This window comes from Pseudochaenichthys georgianus, chromosome 14 (genome assembly GCF_902827115.2).
Source record: "Pseudochaenichthys georgianus chromosome 14, fPseGeo1.2, whole genome shotgun sequence".
Lineage (NCBI taxonomy): Eukaryota > Metazoa > Chordata > Actinopteri > Perciformes > Channichthyidae > Pseudochaenichthys > Pseudochaenichthys georgianus.
This window is the reverse complement of record NC_047516.1, coordinates 9,387,982-9,411,120: the sequence shown is the minus strand read 5'-3', so window position 1 is coordinate 9,411,120 and position 23,139 is coordinate 9,387,982. Positions and strand designations below refer to the sequence as shown.

The following is a 23,139-nucleotide window of genomic DNA, read 5'->3' as shown; positions in this document are numbered from 1 at the left end:
TGCTGTCCCTAGTCAGGTGCTGCAGCCAGGGAAACCAGAGATGCTTTTTAGGCTTTCCCCTCGGGTCAGCCCACATGCTGCCCCCTGTGGTATTCTGCAGGGCATGGTGAGCCTGTCACACAGCTTTGAGTGATTTAAAATGTAGGGCAACAGCAATACTGCAAAACCTTATTTATTTATGTATTCATGTTTTCATCTTCTGCAAGGGTTTTGCTAATGCAGAAGCCAGTAAAACATCCGACAGTTTAATTGCGCACAAAACCAAACAGCCAATATATTGATGTTAAAAAATAAAGCAAGACCAATAACAAATCTGTGTGTAATTTTCATAGCAAATAGAGAACGCACTCAACAACTATTATACTACTCCCGGAGCACAGGGGCTGCAAAGGCTTACAAAGAAATTAGTGTGCTGCACAAATTAGTGATCCCCTGATTTATTTAAGGTTATTAGTTTCCTCATACCAAAAGCATCTGTGATCTATTGTAGCTAAACAGTAAGCCTATAATACTGGCCCTTTCTGGGCTAATCCTGCTACCACCCAAGTGTCATATCTATCCATCCATCACTCCTTCTTCTTGCCTTTGTCTACTCACAGTGCCTCCCTCTCCAAAGCAATTCATGCCTGATGAATGGGGAAGCATTGCCAGAGGTATGAAGAGCACAGCTGACCACCGAGTGAACAGAAATGCCAGCTGTCTGCCTCTTTGGTCTACGATTGAAGCGAGCCAACCATACACAAACAGCATTAATAACACATGGGCACAGAGCAACTTTATGGCCATACATGCGCTGACAAAGACGCTGGCCAAAGTGGAAGTAACACCACAAGCATGTGAGCTTTCAGGCCCTTCAATGGGTGGCCGGCCGTGAGCAACAATTCCCAGTTCAAATGTATTTCAAACTAAAAAGAGCCCTTTCCCCATGGTGACAGTGACAGATTTGACCCTGACCCAGAGTGTGTAGGAACAAACACAGGGAAACTGTAAATCAACTCAGGGAGTATAGAGTATCATAATAGTCAGCTTAAGGATGCCTTGCTCAGTCAGATCAAATTGTGCCTTGGGGTATTTCAATAGCAAGTATTTATATTGCTGACAATACATGTCATACCTGCATGGTGGTCTTATTATTTTTGTTATGATTCCCCTTGCATTTGATTGACTCTATTTTAAAAGCAGCTTAACCCTGCTACTGATAGACAATACCAGTAAGTATCTAAACAAATTATGTCACTGCAACTTGGAGGGAGAACATATTGCCATAAATATGATGCATTTGCATTTTTCGTTCAAGCTGGCATGACATAGAAGTCTTGATTTAGTCCACATTTGAATCAATTAATGTCCATCTGATTTAGAATCAGAATACCTGTATTCTTCCCACAGAGGGGACATTTGCATTTGTTACAGCAAGAAAAAGAGCCAAAGTCAGCTTAATATTAACTAAGAAGCATGCATTAAAAAAAGATTAAAGATAACTTTTTTTAAATTACATCATTTACAAAGTACACATCCTGTAACAGTTTTGAAGATATAGCAGCCAGGTATATATTGCAGTTATTAACGGCATATATCGTCAGACGAGTTGAGTTGAGTAACACAATCAGAATTGTATTTATATCTTGATTTTTTTATGAACAGGACTGCTATGATTTTTGACATGTATGTATGGAGTTTACACCATAGACTGTTAAATCACGACATCTATAAATTCGTGCATGCCACATATCACTTGTGTTAACTAAACACAAGACTTATAGATAAACACAAAAACAAACAACATCCATATCTGCCATTTAGAGCACAGATGATAATCAGAAAAAGTTGACATCTCCAGACTGCGGAGTGTCTACTGGTCTGTTGTGGTTCTGTCTGTCAGTGACCGACTGGACTGATCACATGTGCTCCAACACAGAGCACACTGCGTCCTCCTCCACCTCTGTCTGACGGCAGTGGAGAAGAGTACAACACCATGCAGGACTGAGAGAAGCCAGCTGTACTTTGCTCCAAGTCATCGATGGTATAGCCCACGATTGGCGACAGAAGAGCGCGACTGCAACCGTCTCTAGAGCCTCGTTGTTGTTCTTACCACACAGTCAAATAACCGTAACCAAAGCAACACAAAGGGGGACACAAAGGGAAAAGGTTCCTCTGCAACTTCTAAGCAAGAATATCGATCCGCTGGTTATACCACATCTCAGGATGGGAGGAAACGTGTATCGTGGACTTATTGTCACTTAATTAACAACTGCATACCAGCTGTAATACTTATATAAAACACGCGACAAATAAGAGCTATTGATTCAAGCGGTCCCATCAGGAGACAGCACATGCAGCAGCAGCAGCAGCAGCCCCCGCTAACGGATGGTAGCTAGCATTAGCATGTTAGCTAACCGACCAACAGGCACAACACGTCTCCAGTCACCGCACTTTCATATCAAATTCAAATAAACAATACCAAACAACGTTGTAAAGTGCCAGTGAAAACAACATATACACTACGCCAAAAACTATGTCATGCTTCAGGACTCGTTGAAAGTAATTAATAAATGTAAAACATTACACACACACAAAACATGCACACACAAACAAAATAGCTAACGTTACCTGAAAGCTGGGTCATCTTTGTTACATCTCGGGGGCGGCGACGAAAACGCATTTTTCTTGTTGAAAAGTTTCTGGAAGAGAGTCGGAGGCATTTTGTACCAAAATAAATTCGGTACAGAAAGTCTCTTTTCTTTTCAAATCCGAGAGCAAATCTTGTTCCTTGTAACTGTCTCCATGGGTGTCACAGTCATATGACAGGCATTAGTCACGGGAGCTGCTTAGTAACTAAATGCATTTTTTTCGATTGGCTGACTGGACGTTGCTGCTACAACAAATTACCTGATTGGCTGCTATTTTTATCCCGATACCACGTGGTCAGTGGATTTGCTGTGTTGATGTTTTGTCGGGAATCGTGACAGCGTGCATGTATTCCATGTATTCGCAAAAATAATACAAGTGCGACTTCTGAGATGCTTACAAGATAGAGAAGATATTTTAAAGTGTCACATGAGAAAAAGTTAAATGGAAAGGCAAGGATTGTGTCCCACAAATAAAGGGGATCCAACAATCATTACCATGTATTACTTTATTGTACATTCATTTAGTTTTGACATTTTTTGACGATTAGTAGGCCTACATTAGCAGGGAGTCCTTGAAAATATAGACGACCAAAAAGACAAATTAGCTTACATTTAAGCTTTTTGCTTACATTACCATTTTTGATTTGTATGCAATTATGGCACAAACAAATAGAGTAAATAATTAATAACACAAAAATGGAACACAAACAACATATATATTTTAAATTATAAAACAATATAACAGGAGAGGTGAAAAGGCACCGTAAAAAAAATATACAGGTCTGACATCTAGTGGTCACTTTGCACAGACACTTGTCTGACAACTGTTGAATACAAAAGGTAACCAGAGGTACATGTCAAGGTTTGTAGGATACAGTAACAAGATAATAAAAGGACAAGGTTGAGAAGAAAGGAAAGTTGAAAAGTCACTCAAAATATATGATGTGCAGGCACTTAAATACATGGCAGGGCATGGCATGCCTTTTGAATTATTCTCTTTAAATAAAGAATGCATCACATTTGAGATACATTTGAGACATTATGACTCATACACTGACATCAGATTACTCTTTTACAGGATAGTCAACATACAGACCTCTATACATCTTGATTATGGGAAAAATATCTTAACATACATTAATTTGCCTTAAGATATCACAAAAAAGAAGGTTCTACGTAGGAGGCGGAGCTGTGAGAGGAAATAAAGGAGCACTTCTGAGTTTGGCACAACGTATTCTCATTCTATCAGAGAATGCATCACTGTCACTGTCGTCGATAAAGTCAAAGAACTTTGATTCCCGGATTATTATTACAGGCCTTTTTGACCTCACCTTCAGCTTTAATGCTTTTTCTTTATAACTGATGTTACCAGCTGAGGGTGTGTCCGTTTCGTTCTGCTCAGAAGTGCTTGATGTGTGGGCGAGTTCATTGTTGTGGTAAATGGTTAATTTGCTGCCTGGGATGTATTTTGCTTCCAAGGTGTCCACAATGATGGGGCTTTTGAACGAGACCTTCTTGTATGAAATGGTCCTTCTGTTGGTGAGCTAAAGGAGCAAGAATCATACGTTACCATGACCATAATACTTATTATTTATAAAAATTGGTTGTGAATATCAGATTTTGATTACACAGGATACAACCAAGTGACTTCTTACTTTTCGGGGGGTGTTCAACTCCAAGGCCTTCTCTACAAATTGAGGATTTAAAAAAAATATAGTTTATTATTTGGCGCATAATGACATTAAATAGTTTGATTAGGATACATGTCTCACTTAATGAGTCTTAACCTGATTTAAATGAGTCCACATGTTTTCTGGTCTCAGCTTCAGGTCTTCCGTGTTGGCTTCAAAGAGAAAGACAGTGATTGATCAAGTTTTGGTTACATGGATGTTGAGTATGCAGATACCTTTCTTTGTTATAGTTTCAAGTGTTCTAAAGTATCAGCAGACAATGTATTTAGCTGTAGGAATACTAACAAAAATAGCTTAAAAATGTATAACTTTAAAAAAGAAAGGAACTCACTTGATCTCACAGTTCTTTTCGTCAACAATCTCAGAGACATCTGCAGACACAATATTTTTTTAAACTGTGAAAAGACCAAGTATTTTCAAGCTATACTAAGCTTTACATTTTTTTTAAATACACTATATGTATTTATTTCAATCCATCTTATTCTCAATATCATAAGTTAATAAATCCTTCTTTTTTTTTTAAATCACTAAACTTCAAACATTTTTACTACGATAACTAAATATCCTACCAAATTAAATGAAAAAGAAACGTTTTTTCAAACCATTACCGATGATGCTAGAAAGGTTTAGGGGCTGATGCATGTGTATGGTCTCAGCGTTGCTCACATTAAGCAAGGTGGAGTTTTTTATGTTAAGATGAAGCCCAAGCCCCTCCATAATAGGAAAAGTTGATGTCTCCACTGGGAAAAGAAGACAAAATAAGTGACAAGAAGGTTGAAAAAAAAAAATAACCTTATATTTTGCTTGTGGATCAACAAAAATGCACACGTACCATATATATCTCTTCTAAAGGTCTCCGGGGAGGGAAGACTGCTGAAAGATGAGGCAAAGAAGCAGTCTTCTTCCTCCTCATCATCATCATCATCATCGTCATCATCATCATTATCATCATCGTCATCATCGTTACAGATGAAAGGAGTGTCTGACTCCATGCTAGACGACATGACACCTTCAGATGTTACTGTCATGTTTTTCTCTTCATCGTTAACTAGCATGTCACCACCTTTAGCGGCCTCTATCCTGGGAGTGGTTTGAATTGTTTGTTGACCTGATGCTGACACTCTGCAACTAGATCTCCTAGCTGGCATGGCATGCGTTTTGTTGCTGGAGTTTTCAGTAGATGGAGGCCTGCTCAAGCGTAACCCAGATTTGTTTTGGACAGTCTTAATGTGTGTCTGTGTGTGGAAAGGATAAGAGTGGACAATTAGGAGGAGTGGGGGAAAAGTTTGAGAAACTATCAACTTGAATAAAAAAATTCAAAGAAAAATTACAGCAAAATTAATGTCCCCATTATGTACCCTTTATCCAAAAGTCCAATAGAGAAAAATGTGTTCTATGCATGTGATGTTATTATTAAGAAGAGAATAGTTTGTCATCCATACATCAAATGTATAAGGATATATATCTCCCTACAGTGGGTATGCTCACTGGTTTGGTTGGTTTGACAGTGGAAACATGCATCTCTTCCACCCCAGGCTCCTCGGCAAAAGCTTCATATTTCTTGTTTGGCAGAAGTCTCTTGTGCTCTGAAAGTTTTTAAAAATGGGATAGCAGCTATGTAGCTCATTTACCTGTGTTTACCATGACATATACACAGAGCAGGAAGAAGTACTCAGATTTATTACGTAAGTAAATGTAGCAATACTACATTTTAAAAAGTACTTTGTTACAAGTAAAAGTCCTGCATTCAAAATCTTGCTAAAGTAATGGCATTAAAAATAAATGGGTACCAAAAGTAAAAATACTCCTCATGCGTAATGGCCCATTTCAAAATTGTATATTGAGTTACTGGGTTACTATTATGATTATTGATGTGTTTTTATATCACAGCTGGTAAATGTAGATGTATTTTATTATCTTTATATCCTGCTTCGGTATCTTAACCTAAACTGTAAATATATATATCAATGTTTATTTGATTTATATCTTTAATTAGCTATATCTAAAAAGTTGTCAAATAAATCTAGTGTAGTAAAAAGTATAATATTGGCTCCTAAAATGGAGTGGAGTTGAAGTAGCATGAACTGAGAATACTTGGGTAGAGTACAAATCCTTCAAAATTGTACTTCAGTACTGTACTTGTATGTACTTTTTTACTATCCACCACTATACATTTCTCCTAGTGCATTGACTTCAAGTCATGTTGAACATAATCATTTTTAAGTAGGCCTTGTTCGACTCAAAAGAAAGACATAAATAAAGGCATCAAACAGATGTTGATCTTTATATTACAATTAAATAGGCTTCTTGCCAAATAAGTCAGCTGGTCACAGGAGCTTCCAATTAAATTGTTAGATAGCCTATATAGTAAAGTTGTGGTTCAAACCTGTGCATACCATGGCGAAGTTAAATTAAAACCTCTATTACAATGTACGTTTAAGATGATGTGTTAGATTTCTTACTTTCTCGTTTGTTCCGCACGGGTGTATCTGGTTTGTTTGGTATTCCACTGGCACGCCTCACTCGACCCATTTCCGAACTAAATTGTCGTCCAAATTACGATCCAATGATCTGTCAGTATAAATCTGACACTATCTTAACGTTAGATCAGCTGTTGCTAACACATTAAACTCAATTCGTTTTTAATTTCGTAAAGCTTACGGTTAAAAGTCTTCCTGGATGCTAATAACTGAAACTTTCCCCTGCTCTTTGTGCGATGCTTAGCAACCGAGAACACCTGTAGTCAATCAGCTGATGATTCCATTAAATCCCCCCCAACGCACACTACAATCTATCTTAAAAACAAATCGTTAAATTACAAACATGAACACAATTAGCCTACTTTATTTTGAAAATGTTCAACGGAAGTCTTACTACATGACATCAGTGATATCAGATATAGCCTAGCTTCTCCGGACCCGTTGGTATACGGGGGTAGACAGGGGTTCCCAAACGTTGCCATGCCAAGGACCCCCATATAGTAGTGATGGCGAGATGAAGCCTTATGAAGCTTTGAAGCTTTCCAGCCAATTGGTTCGCAAAAGGGTTCATCTCATGAGGCTTCATCATGGGCTTCATTTGAACACAAACCCCCTGTTGTTCAAAGTGTGTAAAACAGGCAGATTGGACATCTCAACAGTGTGCTCTATCTCATACCGAGTTCCCAATGAGTAAAGCCTTAGAATAACTCTAAACAACGAACATAAAATCATACTTTCATGTTAACAATATTGTATTTATTACAGTTTAATGATTGTGATTGAAAATCCTAAGGAGGCTGGTAAACATTGCAAAGAGGGATTTCTATTCCTTAATAATATTCATAAACTTAACCATGTTGTAGCCTGAGAAAGGCTAAACCATATCAAAGAATACATTTATTAACTACATTATCTCATTTAGCTGTAGCTTTTATAAACAACAAAAAATACGTATTGTTCAGTCGTTGAACCACTGGACCCTGCGGTCATGAGTCAACTGCTTTCAGGCTGAGCTACAGCACACACGCTGAATCTCCTTGAAAACACTAGAAGATATGTATTCCTGTATTTATTGATGTTTTTATTCCTACATGTATTGCGTGTATCTATTTATAGCCTACTTATGACATGTTCCGACCTCTATATGAGTGAGGGTCTGAGCTCTCTTGATTCCATCGTGTCACCGGGCCCGGGTACAGGAGGGGTAATATGGTTCTTCGTATATATCCATGGGTATTATGAGCGTTGTGGTTCAACGGTTCAACCGATCTGAATCGCTTCGTGAAGCAGTCACGTGGTATCGACAGGCAGCGAGGCTTCGTTTGTCATCGGTGACGTCACTGGCCCAAAACGATACAAGCCTCGGTACATGCTTCACAAAAAGCTTCGGGGATTACTCGACACACGCTCCGAAGCCTCGGCGCAATACATAACATCACTACCATATAGCATTGTCCTCTGGTGGGGACCCCCCTGTTGCAATTTTTTTTTTAAATGATGTGTACAAGTGCCTCGCGATGGAGCATGCAGTGTGTTGCCACTACATTTGGGGGCTTCTGCCTGATCAAAGCTGTCACTCCGCTTTTTTTGCCTGTCATAGTCCCACTGCCCCACCTGAACACACACCCACACAACGAGACCAGTCAAGTCCATTTGAGATGATGTACTCATCTAAAACTTGGAAAATGTCTCTTCATGTGGTCCTACCTTCCAGTGCTTTGCAAAATAATATTTCCTCAACAAAGTTATCTTCTGAAATAAATCTGATGTATGCAAGCAATTCTGCGACATTTGCTACATCCGTGCTCTCATCCAGCTGCAGAGCAAACATATTCACTAGATCAGTGGTTCCCAAACGGTGTGCCGTGAGGCAAGTCCGGGTGTGCCGTGGGATTTTGTGACAACCATACGTTATTATTGCAATATACAACTACACAAAAATAATTATTTTTTAATTTACTATATCAGTACTTTGTAGGTTTATATGTACGTAATCTGCGCGATTTGCGCGTCCACATCTCTCCACAGTGCTGCATAAACATGGCTGAGTCAGCGATAACTCTCGAGGGGTGGAGGTATGCCCATTATTTTGAGTTCGTCCGAAGAATAGACAGGAATGTGACGGTGAGGTGCAAACTGTGTCCAGGCCAGAAGCTGTTATCCAGTGGATAATATCCACTGCTGTAAACACCACGTCAAACCTCAACACACACCTGCAAAGAACACATGCTAAGGTGAAGCTACCGCACACGCTATTTGTTGTTTGTTTATATCACGTAGTCTGTTCTTCTTCTCTGTCTTCCGGTTGTTGCCTGTTTTGAATAACAAATACACACTACCGCCGCCTGCTGGTAAGGAAAGTTATTGCCACTCACGCATGCGCAGTTCGTACGTGCTAGGCGAGTAAAGTAACGAGTAAAGTAACAAGTTACTTTATGTAGATAGTAACGAAGTAGTGTAATATATAACTTTGTAATATGTAATATATTAAAAAAAATTAGTAACGAACCCATCTCTGGAGTTGGCGTTCTCTACTCTGATTTACATGAAGAACAACAGGAGGTCACGGCTCTCTGTTGAACAGGACCTGTGAGTGGCCCTCTCCTCAGTGCCACCAAGGATTAAAAAAGTATGCCCGCCCCGACAGGCACATGTATCTCACTAATTTGTAAGTCGGCAAAATATTTACAATAGCACATGTTTCAATGCTGATTGCTGAAAATTAATTGTGTGACCTGTCTGGTTTAAATGAGTGTTGCTGCTTTGATGAAGCCTAATTTGATAAAGTTTCAAATGAATTTCTGAAATATTTCGTTAATAAATATTTCACGAGTAATATAGTTGTCTTTGTCACATTTTATTTGGCATTAGTAAATAATTATGCACATTTACAGATATTTTACATGATATGAGTGATAACACGTGTTATAAGGGCTATTTTGCAGGTGTGCCTTGAGATTTGTACTTGTCCTTTGGTGTAAGTTTGGGAACCACTGCACTAGATCTCACTTGCTCCAAAAGCTGAGCAGATACTCAATCCCAATACCCCTCCTCGACTCCTCCTTTCCCTCACTCGCGTCCCTTCCTTGCATCTTAGCTCCGTAAGATGCGAGCGAGAGACACGAGGAGGTGACGCGAGGACAGAGGAGTCCTCAGGTATTAATTGGGATGTCCTCGTTCACTCAAACGTCACTCTTAAACGACATCTGTTAATGATGACATGTGCACAGCTGTATCCCCTCTCATCGGGCTTAATAACCCTTTAGAACCGGCCCATTTCGGGGCCCCCACTTTGAAAAACACTGGACTAGGCTACTGCACATGATATTTTCTACTTAGCTTTTGATGTAGGCCTACACTCGTTGATGTTTGTGCTACTCAAATACTTTTAATTATTTTCATACTTAATTTCACAGGGACATTTTGTAATTTATACTAACTTATGTTACTCGTTTGAAAAAAAAGAATACTATTATTTTTGCTCCTTTCAGGACATTTAGTTGATAATACGTTAATGAATGTATGCTTTTTACTTGTAGTGGAGTGTTTTTCATGATGGTATGGTTTGCTTGGTTAACAATTTAAGTAGGCTACCTCTTTCAAGAGCAGCAGTCCAATAAGTTCATACTTCATGTTGGCCTCTCCAGGGAAACCATTCAAAATAAAACATAATGCAATGACAATTGAAGATACCATGAAAAAAGAAACAAGACACTTGTTTAAAATCATTCCAGAATATCTTTTTTATTTCATTGCCCTTGTCCTATTCCCCACCCACCCTCATCCCTATTGCTGCACTCAATCGTTACAAGGATATGGTGCTGATTCCATTTTACAGCAGAATAGATAAATAAATAAGTACAATTCATCTCACTACACGCAAAAAGAGAGAAAAAAATCCATTCAAACCATTGATTTAATAAATATGCTTACATCTAGCTGTCCTCATTTATGTACATCCACATTGTTTATGCTTTGGGACGGTAATCAACTTAAAAAGTCTATACATTACTTCTATGTGTAAACCCTTCAAAAACGTGTTTATTTTTCATTAAAAGTTGTTCTATTTTCCTCCAGTGAGTGGAATTCATCAGCTTTGCCTACATTACAAAGCCTTGCACTAGCAGCAGTGACTGTGGGCAGCTGCATACAACCTGCTATTAATGGCCACAAAGAAATACTCATCAGTTTCAAGTCAATGGTGCCAGCATTGCAGGGCAAACTGCATGCATTGCCCTGAGACCTGGTTTAGCATGATCTCTTTTTTGTTCTTTTACCTGACGTACTATTTGCGCAAAGGTGGATGTTAAAAAAAGGAGTGAATGAACAGACTGTAGAGTGTGAACCGTAATGTGTGTTACAGTGTGCCAGTCCTCCACATAAACAAGGAGCATGCATGCTAAACTGCAGATCACAGCCATGTCGAGGTGACTTAATGAGTGAGTGAGAACATGACATGAACAGCGATGTATTTTAATGTGGCTCAAACATCGAGATGCTCTACAATGGAATGGTGTAGACAGCAATGATTAGTAAGGCAGGAGCTGCTACTGTCTGTACCTTGCTTTCTTAATTCTGCCCTTAAACATTAAGGTGTAGTCTTGGTCAAATTGCGCAATGTGTGTAAAAGTTGAATCTCTTTTAGTGTGCCAGATCAAGGAAAATATATCAGGCCCTGCTTAGCAGCACTGCTGTCAGCAGCTTGTTCGATTCAAGGAAAATCTACTGTGTCCCACTGAGGAGGAAGTCCATTACTGTCCCATATGTGTCAGCAATACATATCCTTGAGCTACACTATACACAAAGACATCACGCTTGCTGTCGTATAACTGGATTCAGGTTGTGTTAGGCTGGTGGGTTTAAACTGATGGAGGAAAAAAATAGATTGGACAGGGTGACAAGTGGAAATGGATTGCTCAACATAAAAGTGAGGGTGAGTTTTCTGCTGCTGGGGACAGAGCCTTTGATGGTTTGTTTGGGTGGATAGCAAGAAACAAAGTATGGAAGATTTAAAATGCCTAAATCAAAACCATTAAAATAATTTGTATTTACATTTCCTTTTTCTGTATGCATATGTGTGTTTCCCTGTCAAAAAAGAAAAAGCTCTGTTGGACATTCTCATGAAAACCAAACAAAGGGCTTTGTATTTACTGAATTACAAAACCCTTTCTGTTTTGTGGTTTGCATTTTATCCCAAGGAATAAAGAACAGTTAACAGATTAACACCTATTCTTTCGTTTTACATATGTGTACATGTAGTTATGTCACAGCAAATGCCTAATTAAAATAGAAATACATATAACAAAGTATATTGTATTTCTCTTTGTGTCTTGGATTTGTTTTAGTTTTTAGGCATTAAATCTTCCATAGCAGGGGCCGGTTTGGCTGGCTTTTCCCATAGCTTTTAAGCCTAAGTGGTCACATCTTTATCCCACTGAAGTCAATGGTGAAAGCAGAACTAGGTGTAAAGATGCTTGAAGGAAAATGAGGTCTGCCGGCCTTCACATGGAGATGCTTTCATAGAGTCGGTCGATCTTCTCCTTGAAATACTCCTTCAGCTCTGGTCTCTTGGCCTTTAGTGTGGGAGTCAGGAGGCCGTTCATAATGGAAAACATCTCATTGTTGATGTAGATGTTCTTCACCTGCAAAGAAAAATGTGAAGGAATAGGAAAGAAAGTGTATAATTAGACCAAGATTGTTGAGAGGTTGTTATTTTTTAGGAGCTGTATAGATAACACAAGTTTAGCAGAAGACCTGTGATATTGATTTATTTCCTTTTTAATATAATGAAAAAGTACTTGCCAAACTAAAAAGGTTTTAGCAACGCCCTCTTTAATATTCATAAGGATGAAGATTTACAAATATTAGTTTACTGAGTTGAGTTGCTCAACTGGAGCAATTTGATGAATAATGCATTACTTGTGGATCTTATAAAAACAACGCCAAACAGATCCTACTCGAAATACTTCTGGCATATACATGTAGTAAAGGATTGTGTAAATGATCATTCTGTAGTTTTAAGAAAAAGGATAATACTGATAAAATCAAAAGGCAGGCCAAATATGATCTTTGTTTTGCCTTCAACCCAAACATATATCTGCCTTCCTACCTGCTCAAATGAATGGAGGCCACTGGCCTTGCCCAGACGCACCAAGTCCTCAAGGATCGCCTTCTTCAATTCCTGTTGACAAAGTGGAAGGTTATTTTCTATGGTATTATTCAGTATTTTAGTTATCGACAGAACTTAGAAGCATTCAAGGAACATGCCACCTACCGTGTTTTTACAGAGGTCCTTATATGTGCCCAGTATGCCTTTTTTCTTGGCCCATTCAGGCATGACTTCTGGGTCAGGAACCACAATCCCCACCAAACAGGACTGGAAAGAGAAGACACAAACATAAGAGGAAGAGGTCAAAGGATATTGTACTAATTAAGCTGAAAAATGAGCACCTGATAGATGATTTTGTGCTCTATTTGTGCTCTATTTGTCCTGGCTTAAAAATGGAGCACAGGAACCAGAGCAAAGACGTACTTGCAGGCTCTCAGGAGTCATACATGTTATTCAGCTAATTCAAAGAATTAGGATGTATGGGACTGATGGGTGTGTTTGTGTAAGTATTCTTACCTGCAGGCTATCTCCATGAATATAGAGCTGTGCCACAGGTTCGCTCCTAATGTAGATGTTCTCGATCTTCTCAGGGGAGATGTACTCGCCCTGTGCCAATTTGAAAATGTGTTTCTTCCTGTCGATGATCTTCAGTGTGCCATTCTGCAGAAGATTAGAGTTTGAATAAATGAAAAGAAGAAAAGACATGGTGGAAACATCTGGGGATTCCTTGACTATTCATTATCCAGAATGTTGTGTCATTGTAAATGTTTGTCTTAATAATGAGATGAGATACGTACAGGCAACCATTTGCCAATGTCTCCGGTGTGAAGCCAGCCGTCTGCGTCCAGCGTCTCGGCCGTCCTCTCTGGGTCTTTGAGGTAGCCCTTAAACACGTTTGGTCCCTTCACACACACCTAGATGGTAAACAAGTGGAAAAGGGTCAGGGTGTGAGGTCAAATATATAAACTGAATCTCCTGTTAAAACCCTAACACAGGTTTTTAAAGGTCAATACATTCCTATTCTTATATAAAATGTATGTTCTTTTTTAGTATAGCATTTTTATTATATAGATTGTGGGCACTGCATGTCAACTTAAAGATAAACAATACACGTCTCTAGTAATGTTTTATAATGTTTTACACTACTTATCTGGGCCTTGTTTGCAGTAACATGGCAGTACTTTGTATTTTTTTTATAAAGATACAACATCTTTCAAGATCATTTTACTGACCTCTCCCTCTCCCTTAGAGGCAAAGTAGTTTTTCTCAGGAACATCCACCAGTCTGATGAGGTTACATGGCAGCGGGGCTCCGACGTGACCTATAATTCACAGGGTCAGAACAAACAAAAATAATTGAAAACCCATAACATTTTTATTTTGGGTTTTTTCTTAGATTCCCTTATTTGTTTCATCTTGGACTGTCAGATACCTCCTTATACTTTCCACTGTTGGAATGAATTTAATACAGAAAATAATGAACAGACCAACAATATTGATAAATTGGACGTTAAGAAATAGGTCATTCCTGGTGTTAGGGTTATCATTTGAAACCAAATATGGCATGAGGGATTATGCTTCACCTGCACATATTTTGTGACATTTAAAAAAAACTAATGAAGAATGAAAGATGAATCATATATTTTCAATGAAATGTAAATGCCTGATGGAGTATTTGAACTGGGCAGCAGGGGGAGACACTAGACTGTATTTTGATGCGAGTCATTTCTAAATGACTGCCCTGGTTGGGTTTTGGCGAATAGGCAATGATACAAATTGCATCCATGTTTGTTTAACCCATCTTCACTCAGCAATGAGACCGCTACCAAGGAAGCATTATGGCAGCTAATAGTAAAGTTTAAATGAGGACCTTTCATACAAACGTATTTTTCCATGGTAGGTTTTCTTGTACTCTGGCTTTAATAAATATATATTATGAGATAAGAAATATTGCAATGCACTGGTTTATTTTATTTTAGCTCTAGCTTAAAACCTTTTATCTGAGAACTTGATCAGACAGCAAATGAATACACACTCGTTGACTTGGAACATTACCATCAATGCCTAGAGGTGTAAAGCACCACTGGCGGTTTTGTCAGCTTCTTTTCATAGTGGCTTGTTAATATTGGCAAACACCTAAGCAGGTATTTGACTGTTAATAATGTTGCCTAACAGCTCTTTCTTATGGGTCTTTCCCAGCAGGGGCCTCTCCTTTTTTCTGTTTTCAATGTACTGTACAGCCACTCACTCTCGCCCACCTTATTTTCCACAGGGTGTGATTTGGAACATTACCATCAATGCCGAGAGGTGTAAAGCACCACTGGCGGTTTTGTCAGCTTCTTTTCATAGTGGCTTGTTAATATTGGCAAACACCTAAGCAGGTATTTGACTGTTAATAATGTTGCCTAACAGCTCTTTCTTATGGGTCTTTCCCAGCAGGGGCCTCTCCTTTTTTCTGTTTTCAATGTACTGTACAGCCACTCACTCTCGCCCACCTTATTTTCCACAGGGTGTGATTTATAAACTGGGAGCAAGGCTGATAAGGCTTTATAGTCTGTACGATATTATCTGAGCAGCTGTGACCCCCCATTTCGTATCATGCTGATTCAGGGAGCAACAGTTCACCTATCAAGTTCAATGACAAGGTGACGTCAATTAAACACTATCACAGCATGGGTATTGTTTCTTTCTTAAAGTCATAACACCATGTCACTTTTTGACCTTTGAGCCAAGCCTTTAGTCAATTTGACAAGTTCAGTGAGTTTGGCAGAGGTACAAATGTCTGTGATTTCTAGGGCTGTGACATAAAAACTAGTGCTCACCTTGGGTCCAGTCTCCAGGTGTGGTGAAGGTGCAGCCAGCTGTGCACTCTGTCTGGCCGTACGCCTCGTACACCTACACACACACACACACACACACACACACACACACACACACACACACACACACACACACACACACACACACACACACACACACACACACACACACACACACACACACACACACACACACACACACACACACACACACACACACACACACACACACACACACACACACACACACACACACACACACACACACACACACACACACACACACACACACACACACACACACACACAGGATGTATTAAGGGCTGTGGGAAGGAAGTTAGGTCACCAACTGGAATTATGTGTGTCAATATGTATGTGTGCATGCATTGCACTGCACACAGTGGGCAATGTGGTAAAACACATCACAACATTGCTGATCAATAACCTCAACGTTGATGTTGACGAGGGTTGAAAATTGGAGCTTTCAAAAAAGAATGAACACAAGGAAAATGTTGATAAATTATCATTAGTTATGTGGATATTTGCCACTGTTATTTATATACTATTACGTATATATCTGCTACCGATATATATTGGTCTTTCCTTGAACTGTCTAACTTATCGAGAACATTTCATATTTAGTATTCTTTGTTGTTCATGTTTTTTCTACTGTAGATAGAACACATATAAACATTGTTTTATTTATATCTTTATTTTATTTGATCACGTTTATACCTTTTGTCCAACTTTAATGTTTTTGTAATGCCTGAACACTCAGCTGCTTCTGTAACTAAATCATTTCTCAAGTTGGGATCAATAGAATATCTATATATCATCTATCTATCTATCTATCGATACAATGGCTAATTGGGTAAAGGCAAGTCATAGAAAAGTTAGAACTGTCTGGTATTAGAAAAAGAAGACACTAGTTAATGTATCCTTTGAAACCAGGAAAATACTTTACTCATGCGATATTTCAATATCAGAAATCTTAAAAGATATCAATTCTCCTATCATGATATCAATATAACATCAGTATATTACCCAGCCCTAGTTGCACATCTCTTTAAGAAGACCAATTAGAGTTTCAGGCTGTGGTAGTGGGATTTCTTTGTCGGTCCTCATCTTCAAAGTTGTGTTAATGTGGTCTACACAGAATGTAGGCTTAACGTTAAAACTAACCTATGTTTTGGTAGAAGTAAGAGTAGGGTTTGTATGTTTGTCAGACCTGGCATCCCAGTGCAGCTCTGAGGAATCCCAGGACACATGGCGAGGTAGGAGCAGCTCCTGTTATAATCATCCTCAGTCTTCCTCCGAGGCTGGCCTGTACAGAGAGGAGATCATAATCAATACAGAGGGGTCTTTATTTGTATCTATCAAACGCACAATGAGCACAATTGGTTTCGGTTTGTAAACACTGCATTCAAAGTTGGCCCTTCCGCCCCAGCTCAAAAATGCACACGGTGCTTGACAAAGGTTGAAAGTCAATCACAGAGTTGCACATTTTTTGGAACAAGTTTTTTCCTCTTGGCATTTCGCCTTTCATGAAGGTAAACGCCCAGAAACCTTCATCGTTATTCATTTCCACACATTTCCCAGTTACACGTTTCCAAAATGCTCTAGGCATAGAGGAGTAGACAGAGTTTGTGACGGTGATTTTGCAGGATTTGGTCATCTTGTGATCACAGATATTCATAGTGGCACATTTACTCAGTTAGAGGAAACACTTACCTGAATTTTACTGAAGAAGATTTTGTCCCAGAAGCTGTCACTGCGAATGATCCCGCTACTGACTTCAGCACCTTTTCTTTTGGCAGCAAAGTTGAGCAGCCAGCGCTTCAACGGGCTGTTAGCCTGGCTGAAGATCTGCACGAGAAAAAGACAAATTACATATTTGTATGGTTGGCGACAGACCCTTCTGGTTACTGCTATTGAAATCAGGTGTTCATTTAAAATTACCCAACATTACCAGAAAGAAGGTAACCCCATCATCAATTGAAATAACAAAACTCTGTTTCATTCGCTGACATCATACTCTGTGACATAATTTCTTACAATTTAAAGGTTTTTATTACACAACATGCATTACAGGAGGATGCATTTGTCATGTTTGAAAGGAAACACTTCGTTCTATGGCTAAACCACGACAATAATGAATTAAAGATATCACAACATGACTCAAAAAGGTACTGATAAGCCATTTCATTAGGGTGTTTCAAATAGTTTTTTAAAGATACGTACAATTATCTAAGAAAAGATATATTTCTTACCACCAGCAGAACAACAGTTAATTAAATCTCACCTTGTCGTACATGCGGTTTAATAGTCGAGGCACCACAGGGAAAATGGTCGGCCGCAGGGCCTTCATGTCATCTGGGAGGAGACGGATGTCGCCTTGATAGAAGCCGATCCGTCCTCCATGGCAGTACACCACAGACTGCAGAAACATACATATAGATAGTGAGCTTAACGCTAGCTGTCACATATCTTTTACAGACACATACTAACACTGACAGCTTTTAAATCCTTTTAAATTCAACATAAAACTCTGATAAAATCGTGTGTGACCCATGGTCATATAGCGCTTTTCTAAACAACAATTTCAAAGGGCCTTAGGGACAAAATAAAGAGAGATAAGAGAAAACAATTTTTATATTTGTAAAAAAATCACTCTTACATACTAAAGGAACCTTGCTTATGATGTTTCAACAACTTGATTGTCTACGTAGTCAATGTCTCGTGTACGTAGTCAATGTCTTTCACAGTACCAATTTTTTTATTTAATATGCAGTATTTTCATATTTCAAACTGAGCATGAGGAGAATTAAGCATAAAATGAAAAAGTACAAGTTTGTCAAAAATGTACTCAAGTACTGTACTTGTTAATTCCTACCATTGCTTTCTACGTATTATTTCAAATGTTTGAGCAGAGTGACTTCAACTTCTTTTTGGTTTCTAAAGTGAACTGAAAAGAGCCGAGTTGAACTTGCTGCTTGTTTTTGCAACAAAGCACTAAGAGGAAATGTCAGTTCACAGCAGCGGAAGTGACTCATTATGCAGTAATCATCATCATGAGTGAATGGCATGCCTACTTTAACTCCTTTCTACCTCAAAATCCTAAATCCCAGGGAAGGGAAGATCAGTGGTGGACCCAAATATACAACCAACAAATCAAACAACCAAGAAAACTAGGGGTAGGCACAGGGGTTCCCAACCTTTTCTCCCAAGATCCCCCCCAAATGACTCCACACACACACACACACACACACACACACACACACACACACACACACACACACACACACACACACACACACACACACACACACACACACACACACACACACACACACACACACACACACACACACACACACACACACACACACACACACACACACACACACACACACACACACACACACACACACACACACACACACACACACACACACACACACACACACACACACAAGGGGGGGGGGGGGGTAATTAAAGTTTAAAAGTAGCAAAAATGCTACAACTACTGTCACGAACTGGATGAATGTGAAGTATTTTGTTAAAGGACGATGAAAGTGTAATTAAGGAGCACTATTGGAGTGATGGTTATTGGACTAAGGATTAATTCATTTGGATCAAAGTGAGCCGGATTTTGCCGATGTGTTTATGTGGATTCAAAAGACGTAAATAATCTACAAAATGGAGGAGACCGATCTGATCGGAGCAACTGTGACAAATAATCCAACTGAAACCGGCATGGACAATGATTATGTTTTAAAAATGTGCTTATCCAGACAAGCCTGGTTTGGACACTTTATGGGCAGAAGAAACATTTCTATTAAAGAAAGAATTATACATTTCTGTCTTTGTATGCCTATAATAGCTACTAACTTGAATTTTTATTCAAATTAATTAATCAATTATTTTTTATATTTTATTGTTATGTAGAGACAAGGCTTTTAGTGACAATCATGTATTGCGTTGCAATTCTATGTAAAAAAAGTCTAAATATGATATTTGGCCTCAAATAATTTGAGGATAAAAGCATCAGCTAAATGTAATGTAATAAAAAACTGATTGTTCACATTTCCTTGCAACTATTTGATGGACGACCTGACAAAAGAGAATACAAAACATATTTAAAAAGAAAACTAATGTACTGTATGTTCAGTAGGCCTCACTGAGCCTTTTACTGATCATATGCAGACTGTGTCACTTCCTCAGAATAAAGCCTAACTCAGCACAAGTCCTTTTGTTGTGAAGCGTCTGTAAAAAAATGCACCATACTTGACACTTCCTGTTTCTGAGGCCATAAGTAAGTAAGTAAAACTTTATTTACATGGCACCCTTCTCAACAGGAATGTGCAAAGTGCCATCTGAGCACACAGCAAAGCGGAAGGTTTCCCCTCTGCTTTGCCTCGCAACACCACTGGAATCAGAATTGTAAGTTTGCATGTGATTGTGTGTGTGAGCATAAAGTTTGCTTCAATTGTGTGATCTGATGTGCTGCTATCTGAGGAACTTAGGTGGTTTCCTGTGTCTGAGTCTCATGCCGCTGAAAACTGATCCAAGGCAAACAAACCAGGCCGGTTTAACCTGATGCAACCTACTTTGATGTGAGAGACATACATGGCGCCCACATCACATAGACACATATATACTGTATGTACATATACTTGCTGGTCCACTTACGATAACCTTCAGAATTTTAAAACGTTTCGATAGGACTAATTTAAAGAGACAGAAATGCAATCTTAGCACAACTTCATTCAATTGTTTATTGATTTATATAATATTTTGGCTTCCCAGATTCGAAGTGAAAAACAAATTCAACTTGCTGCCACTTTGTCTGTAGAGTAACGGTTCTTTTTGCTGTTAATGCTTAGCCCAAATGTAGATAAACACATCTGATGTGAAATCAATAACCTCACAGTAAATGAAAAACTGACCAGTTTTGCTTAAGGCGAAACATTTTAATCCATATATTCACCTCTGTTTGTAAAACCCTGACCACTGACGAACAAACTTTAAAAAGTGTATGACACATGCTCTACCAAACTACCAATGCACCTGGGTATGATAATAAGAAAAACAAAACAGGAAGAGCTATAATGGCTGCACGTGGCAGCTCTGGTGTTCCATGTGGGCTTTAATGTGAGTGATTATTGCTGTTGCCATTGTGAGCCTTCGTTTGAAGAATCACTAAGCGGACACAAACACAAAAGTTCCCTTAAATAATGCAAAGCAAGCAACCTTCACAGATTGTTTATTTCTTTGATGTCTAGAATCTAAAGTGTTAGATCACTCTGCATGTGTGTGTTACAGTGTATCCCAGAGGAACAATTGTCCACCAATGAAGGACACATTTTGTCTTCCTGCAATTCCTTATTGTTTCGTTTTGAAATGCAGTTTTAAATGTTGTGGTTTTAAAGAACAAATTCAATTATTCAGTTAATCATTTCTAAGGAAAAGGCTACCCTGGTTTCATGTGCATGACAACAAGGCTTAATAAATGGAGGAACTTTCAACTTTTAGTCCCTTTCTGACTCAAACACAAACATTGAGTTGTTTTTTTGCTCTCATTACTGTGGGTCAAGTCAGTCCAAATGATCCTGCAAAAACACTTAAATATGCCAGCTTTGGTTAAAAAAATGTGTGCGGTAAAATAGATAAGAATCTGATTACTTGCTAACTGCGGGTAAACAGATTTTACGGATACATAGAGGGCAGTTTTTAAACTCCATATATCTGGAGCAAGCTTCCAGAAAACTGCAGGTCTGCTGCAACTCTCACTTCTTTTTAATTAATTAATTAAAATGTGTATTGCTGCCTTTTATTAAAAATCAAAGAACTATTCATGTCTTACACTACACTGTAACTTTTATTCTTTTTTTCAATATTTTTTATTTAATTTAATTCTTTATTCTTGTTATGATTGGCATTTTCTTGACTTTTATAATTATTTATTTTTTTAATATATAATGAGTTTATTTTACACTAGGTCTTAATGCTTTTAATGTTTTTGTAAAGCCCTTTGAATTGCCTTGTCAATAACGTGGTTTATTGTGTGTGTATTGGCATGTGCATGTGCAATGTTGTACATGATGCAACATGCACCCCAGTGACGGTAAAAGCCAGAAATGGCATTCATCCTCAGAGTAGGAAAACGAAACTTAAGGAAAGGAGAGGGAAAGGGAAAACACAACCCCTCCCTTCCTTGCTTTCTGCTTCCCACACAAACGATCTCAAATTAACACCCACCTCCAAGTCAACACAGATCCTTCCTCTGCCCCCACATTCCTGACATCCTGCCCTGACACATAACTATCTCATTCCTGTGGGCAAATATCCCAGTGGAGCTTATTTACCTCAATGAGCCTCTCGAACATGTGAGCCAGTGGCAGGAAGGAAATTAGGCAATCATCTTGGTTTGGACTAATGACTTTCTGCAGGAAACCAAAGGAATGAAACAATTAAGTTACCTATAAAACACATACAGTTAAACCAGACTGATACATAACCAAGCAAAAATTAGCAATAAAAAGTCCAGGGAACAGGACAAAAGAAGACATGGTCACTTACATCTGTTACTCTGAGGAAGCCTGAGAAATCTGCCACCACGTTCCCATGGGTAAGCATGACTCCCTTTGGGTTTCCTGTGAAGGCAGACAAAAGAAATGCAGAAATGAATGAAGTGAAATTCTCCCAATCTGCTCCAAGATCATAAAGTCATTCAATGAATCAGACATGAATCAGACAAAGCTGTGTTTCCAAGGGATTGACCTGGATTTTACTTCCACTTATATATTCGTAGAAGTGTACAATCATAATGGAATAATTAAGGGAAGACATACTGAGGGCTTCTGACTGACAGACCATGTGGAAACATATAATATCATTCAAATTAAATAGATTCCAAAGAAATGTTGAAGTGTTTGCCCACTTTAAAACCTGATGAACAACCGCACGTGTGACCTGTTCACTGAAGTGTATCTGTTGAAAAAAGTACCTTTCAAAATATACCTCACTTTGAATTTAAAAACTAATTACTGATTTAACCACATTTGGAAATATATTGCATCTCCATACATTCATTTTCTTCAAGATATAAATAAATGCATGTTCGAATGGGTACATTTCTAAAATGACCAGAATGTGTTTTGAAGCAATGGGCCTCAACTTTAAAATTAGAACTCTATTATGCAACTTCTATAAACCTTTCTTTCCACATTAAATGGAAAAACCCTGAATCATATGTCATTCTTGAGTTTTTTGGCAATTCCAAAAACAGAGAACGAATAATAAAAAATGTCTTCCAGGGTAATGTCATGTCTTTGCATTGCTTAGTCCTTTCCACACAAAGTGGTGTATGTGAAGCAATAAAAAGTGTTCCTCTTTCCAGTGTCATCGT

General features: G+C 38.6%; 3 protein-coding genes across 7 annotated transcripts in view; all 3 read right to left on the bottom strand.

Moving 5' to 3' along the window:
• The window catches only part of fnip1 (folliculin interacting protein 1), a 43,640-nt gene extending 40,846 nt beyond the window's left edge, over nt 1–2,794 (bottom strand). Inside the window, exon 1 of the mRNA XM_034098642.1 lies at nt 2,611–2,794. Within this exon, the coding sequence (XP_033954533.1) occupies nt 2,611–2,702 (92 nt within the window). The 5' untranslated portion in view covers nt 2,703–2,794. The remainder of the gene's footprint in view (nt 1–2,610) is intronic.
• Nucleotides 2,795–3,121: 327 nt separating this feature from the next.
• Nucleotides 3,122–7,348, bottom strand: LOC117458874 (uncharacterized). 2 transcript variants are annotated; one of them, XM_034099576.2, is made up of 8 exons: nt 6,784–7,348; nt 5,795–5,907; nt 5,154–5,556; nt 4,930–5,061; nt 4,653–4,692; nt 4,418–4,473; nt 4,286–4,317; nt 3,122–4,174 (listed from the first exon to the last, which is right to left on the bottom strand). In XM_034099576.2, exons 1-8 carry the CDS (start codon nt 6,851–6,853, stop codon nt 3,803–3,805), a joined length of 1,218 nt encoding a protein of 405 aa, XP_033955467.1. In that variant the 5' UTR covers nt 6,854–7,348; the 3' UTR covers nt 3,122–3,802. The 2 variants fall into 2 exon arrangements, with proteins under 2 accessions (XP_033955467.1, XP_033955468.1); XM_034099577.2 differs by having other exon boundaries at nt 5,810–5,907; nt 6,784–7,347.
• A 2,294-nt stretch (nt 7,349–9,642) lies between these two features.
• Nucleotides 9,643–23,139, bottom strand: part of acsl6 (acyl-CoA synthetase long chain family member 6) — a 37,415-nt gene continuing 23,918 nt past the window's right edge. For all 4 annotated transcript variants that reach the window (XM_034098733.2, XM_034098736.2, XM_034098734.2 and 1 more), the window contains 12 exons: nt 22,311–22,384; nt 22,097–22,174; nt 18,031–18,165; nt 17,460–17,594; nt 16,957–17,052; nt 15,732–15,804; nt 14,143–14,231; nt 13,708–13,824; nt 13,427–13,570; nt 13,076–13,177; nt 12,911–12,982; nt 9,643–12,443 (listed from right to left, as the gene is read on the bottom strand). In XM_034098733.2, the coding sequence (XP_033954624.1) occupies nt 12,303–12,443; nt 12,911–12,982; nt 13,076–13,177; nt 13,427–13,570; nt 13,708–13,824; nt 14,143–14,231; nt 15,732–15,804; nt 16,957–17,052; nt 17,460–17,594; nt 18,031–18,165; nt 22,097–22,174; nt 22,311–22,384 (1,256 nt within the window). In that variant the 3' untranslated portion in view covers nt 9,643–12,302. The remainder of the gene's footprint in view (nt 12,444–12,910; nt 12,983–13,075; nt 13,178–13,426; nt 13,571–13,707; nt 13,825–14,142; nt 14,232–15,731; nt 15,805–16,956; nt 17,053–17,459; nt 17,595–18,030; nt 18,166–22,096; nt 22,175–22,310; nt 22,385–23,139) is intronic.

Excerpts from the sequence above, each read along its gene's own strand:
- LOC117458874 (XM_034099576.2), bottom strand. The coding sequence starts at position 6,853 with ATGGGTCGAGTGAGGCGTGCCAGTGGAATACCAAACAAACCAGATACA. Across the intron at positions 5,908-6,783 it reads CGTGCGGAACAAACGAGAAA|AGCACAAGAGACTTCTGCCA; the intron begins GTAAGAAATCTA and ends AAAAACTTTCAG. Across the intron at positions 5,557-5,794 it reads AACCAGTGAGCATACCCACT|ACACACATTAAGACTGTCCA; the intron begins GTAGGGAGATAT and ends TTCCACACACAG.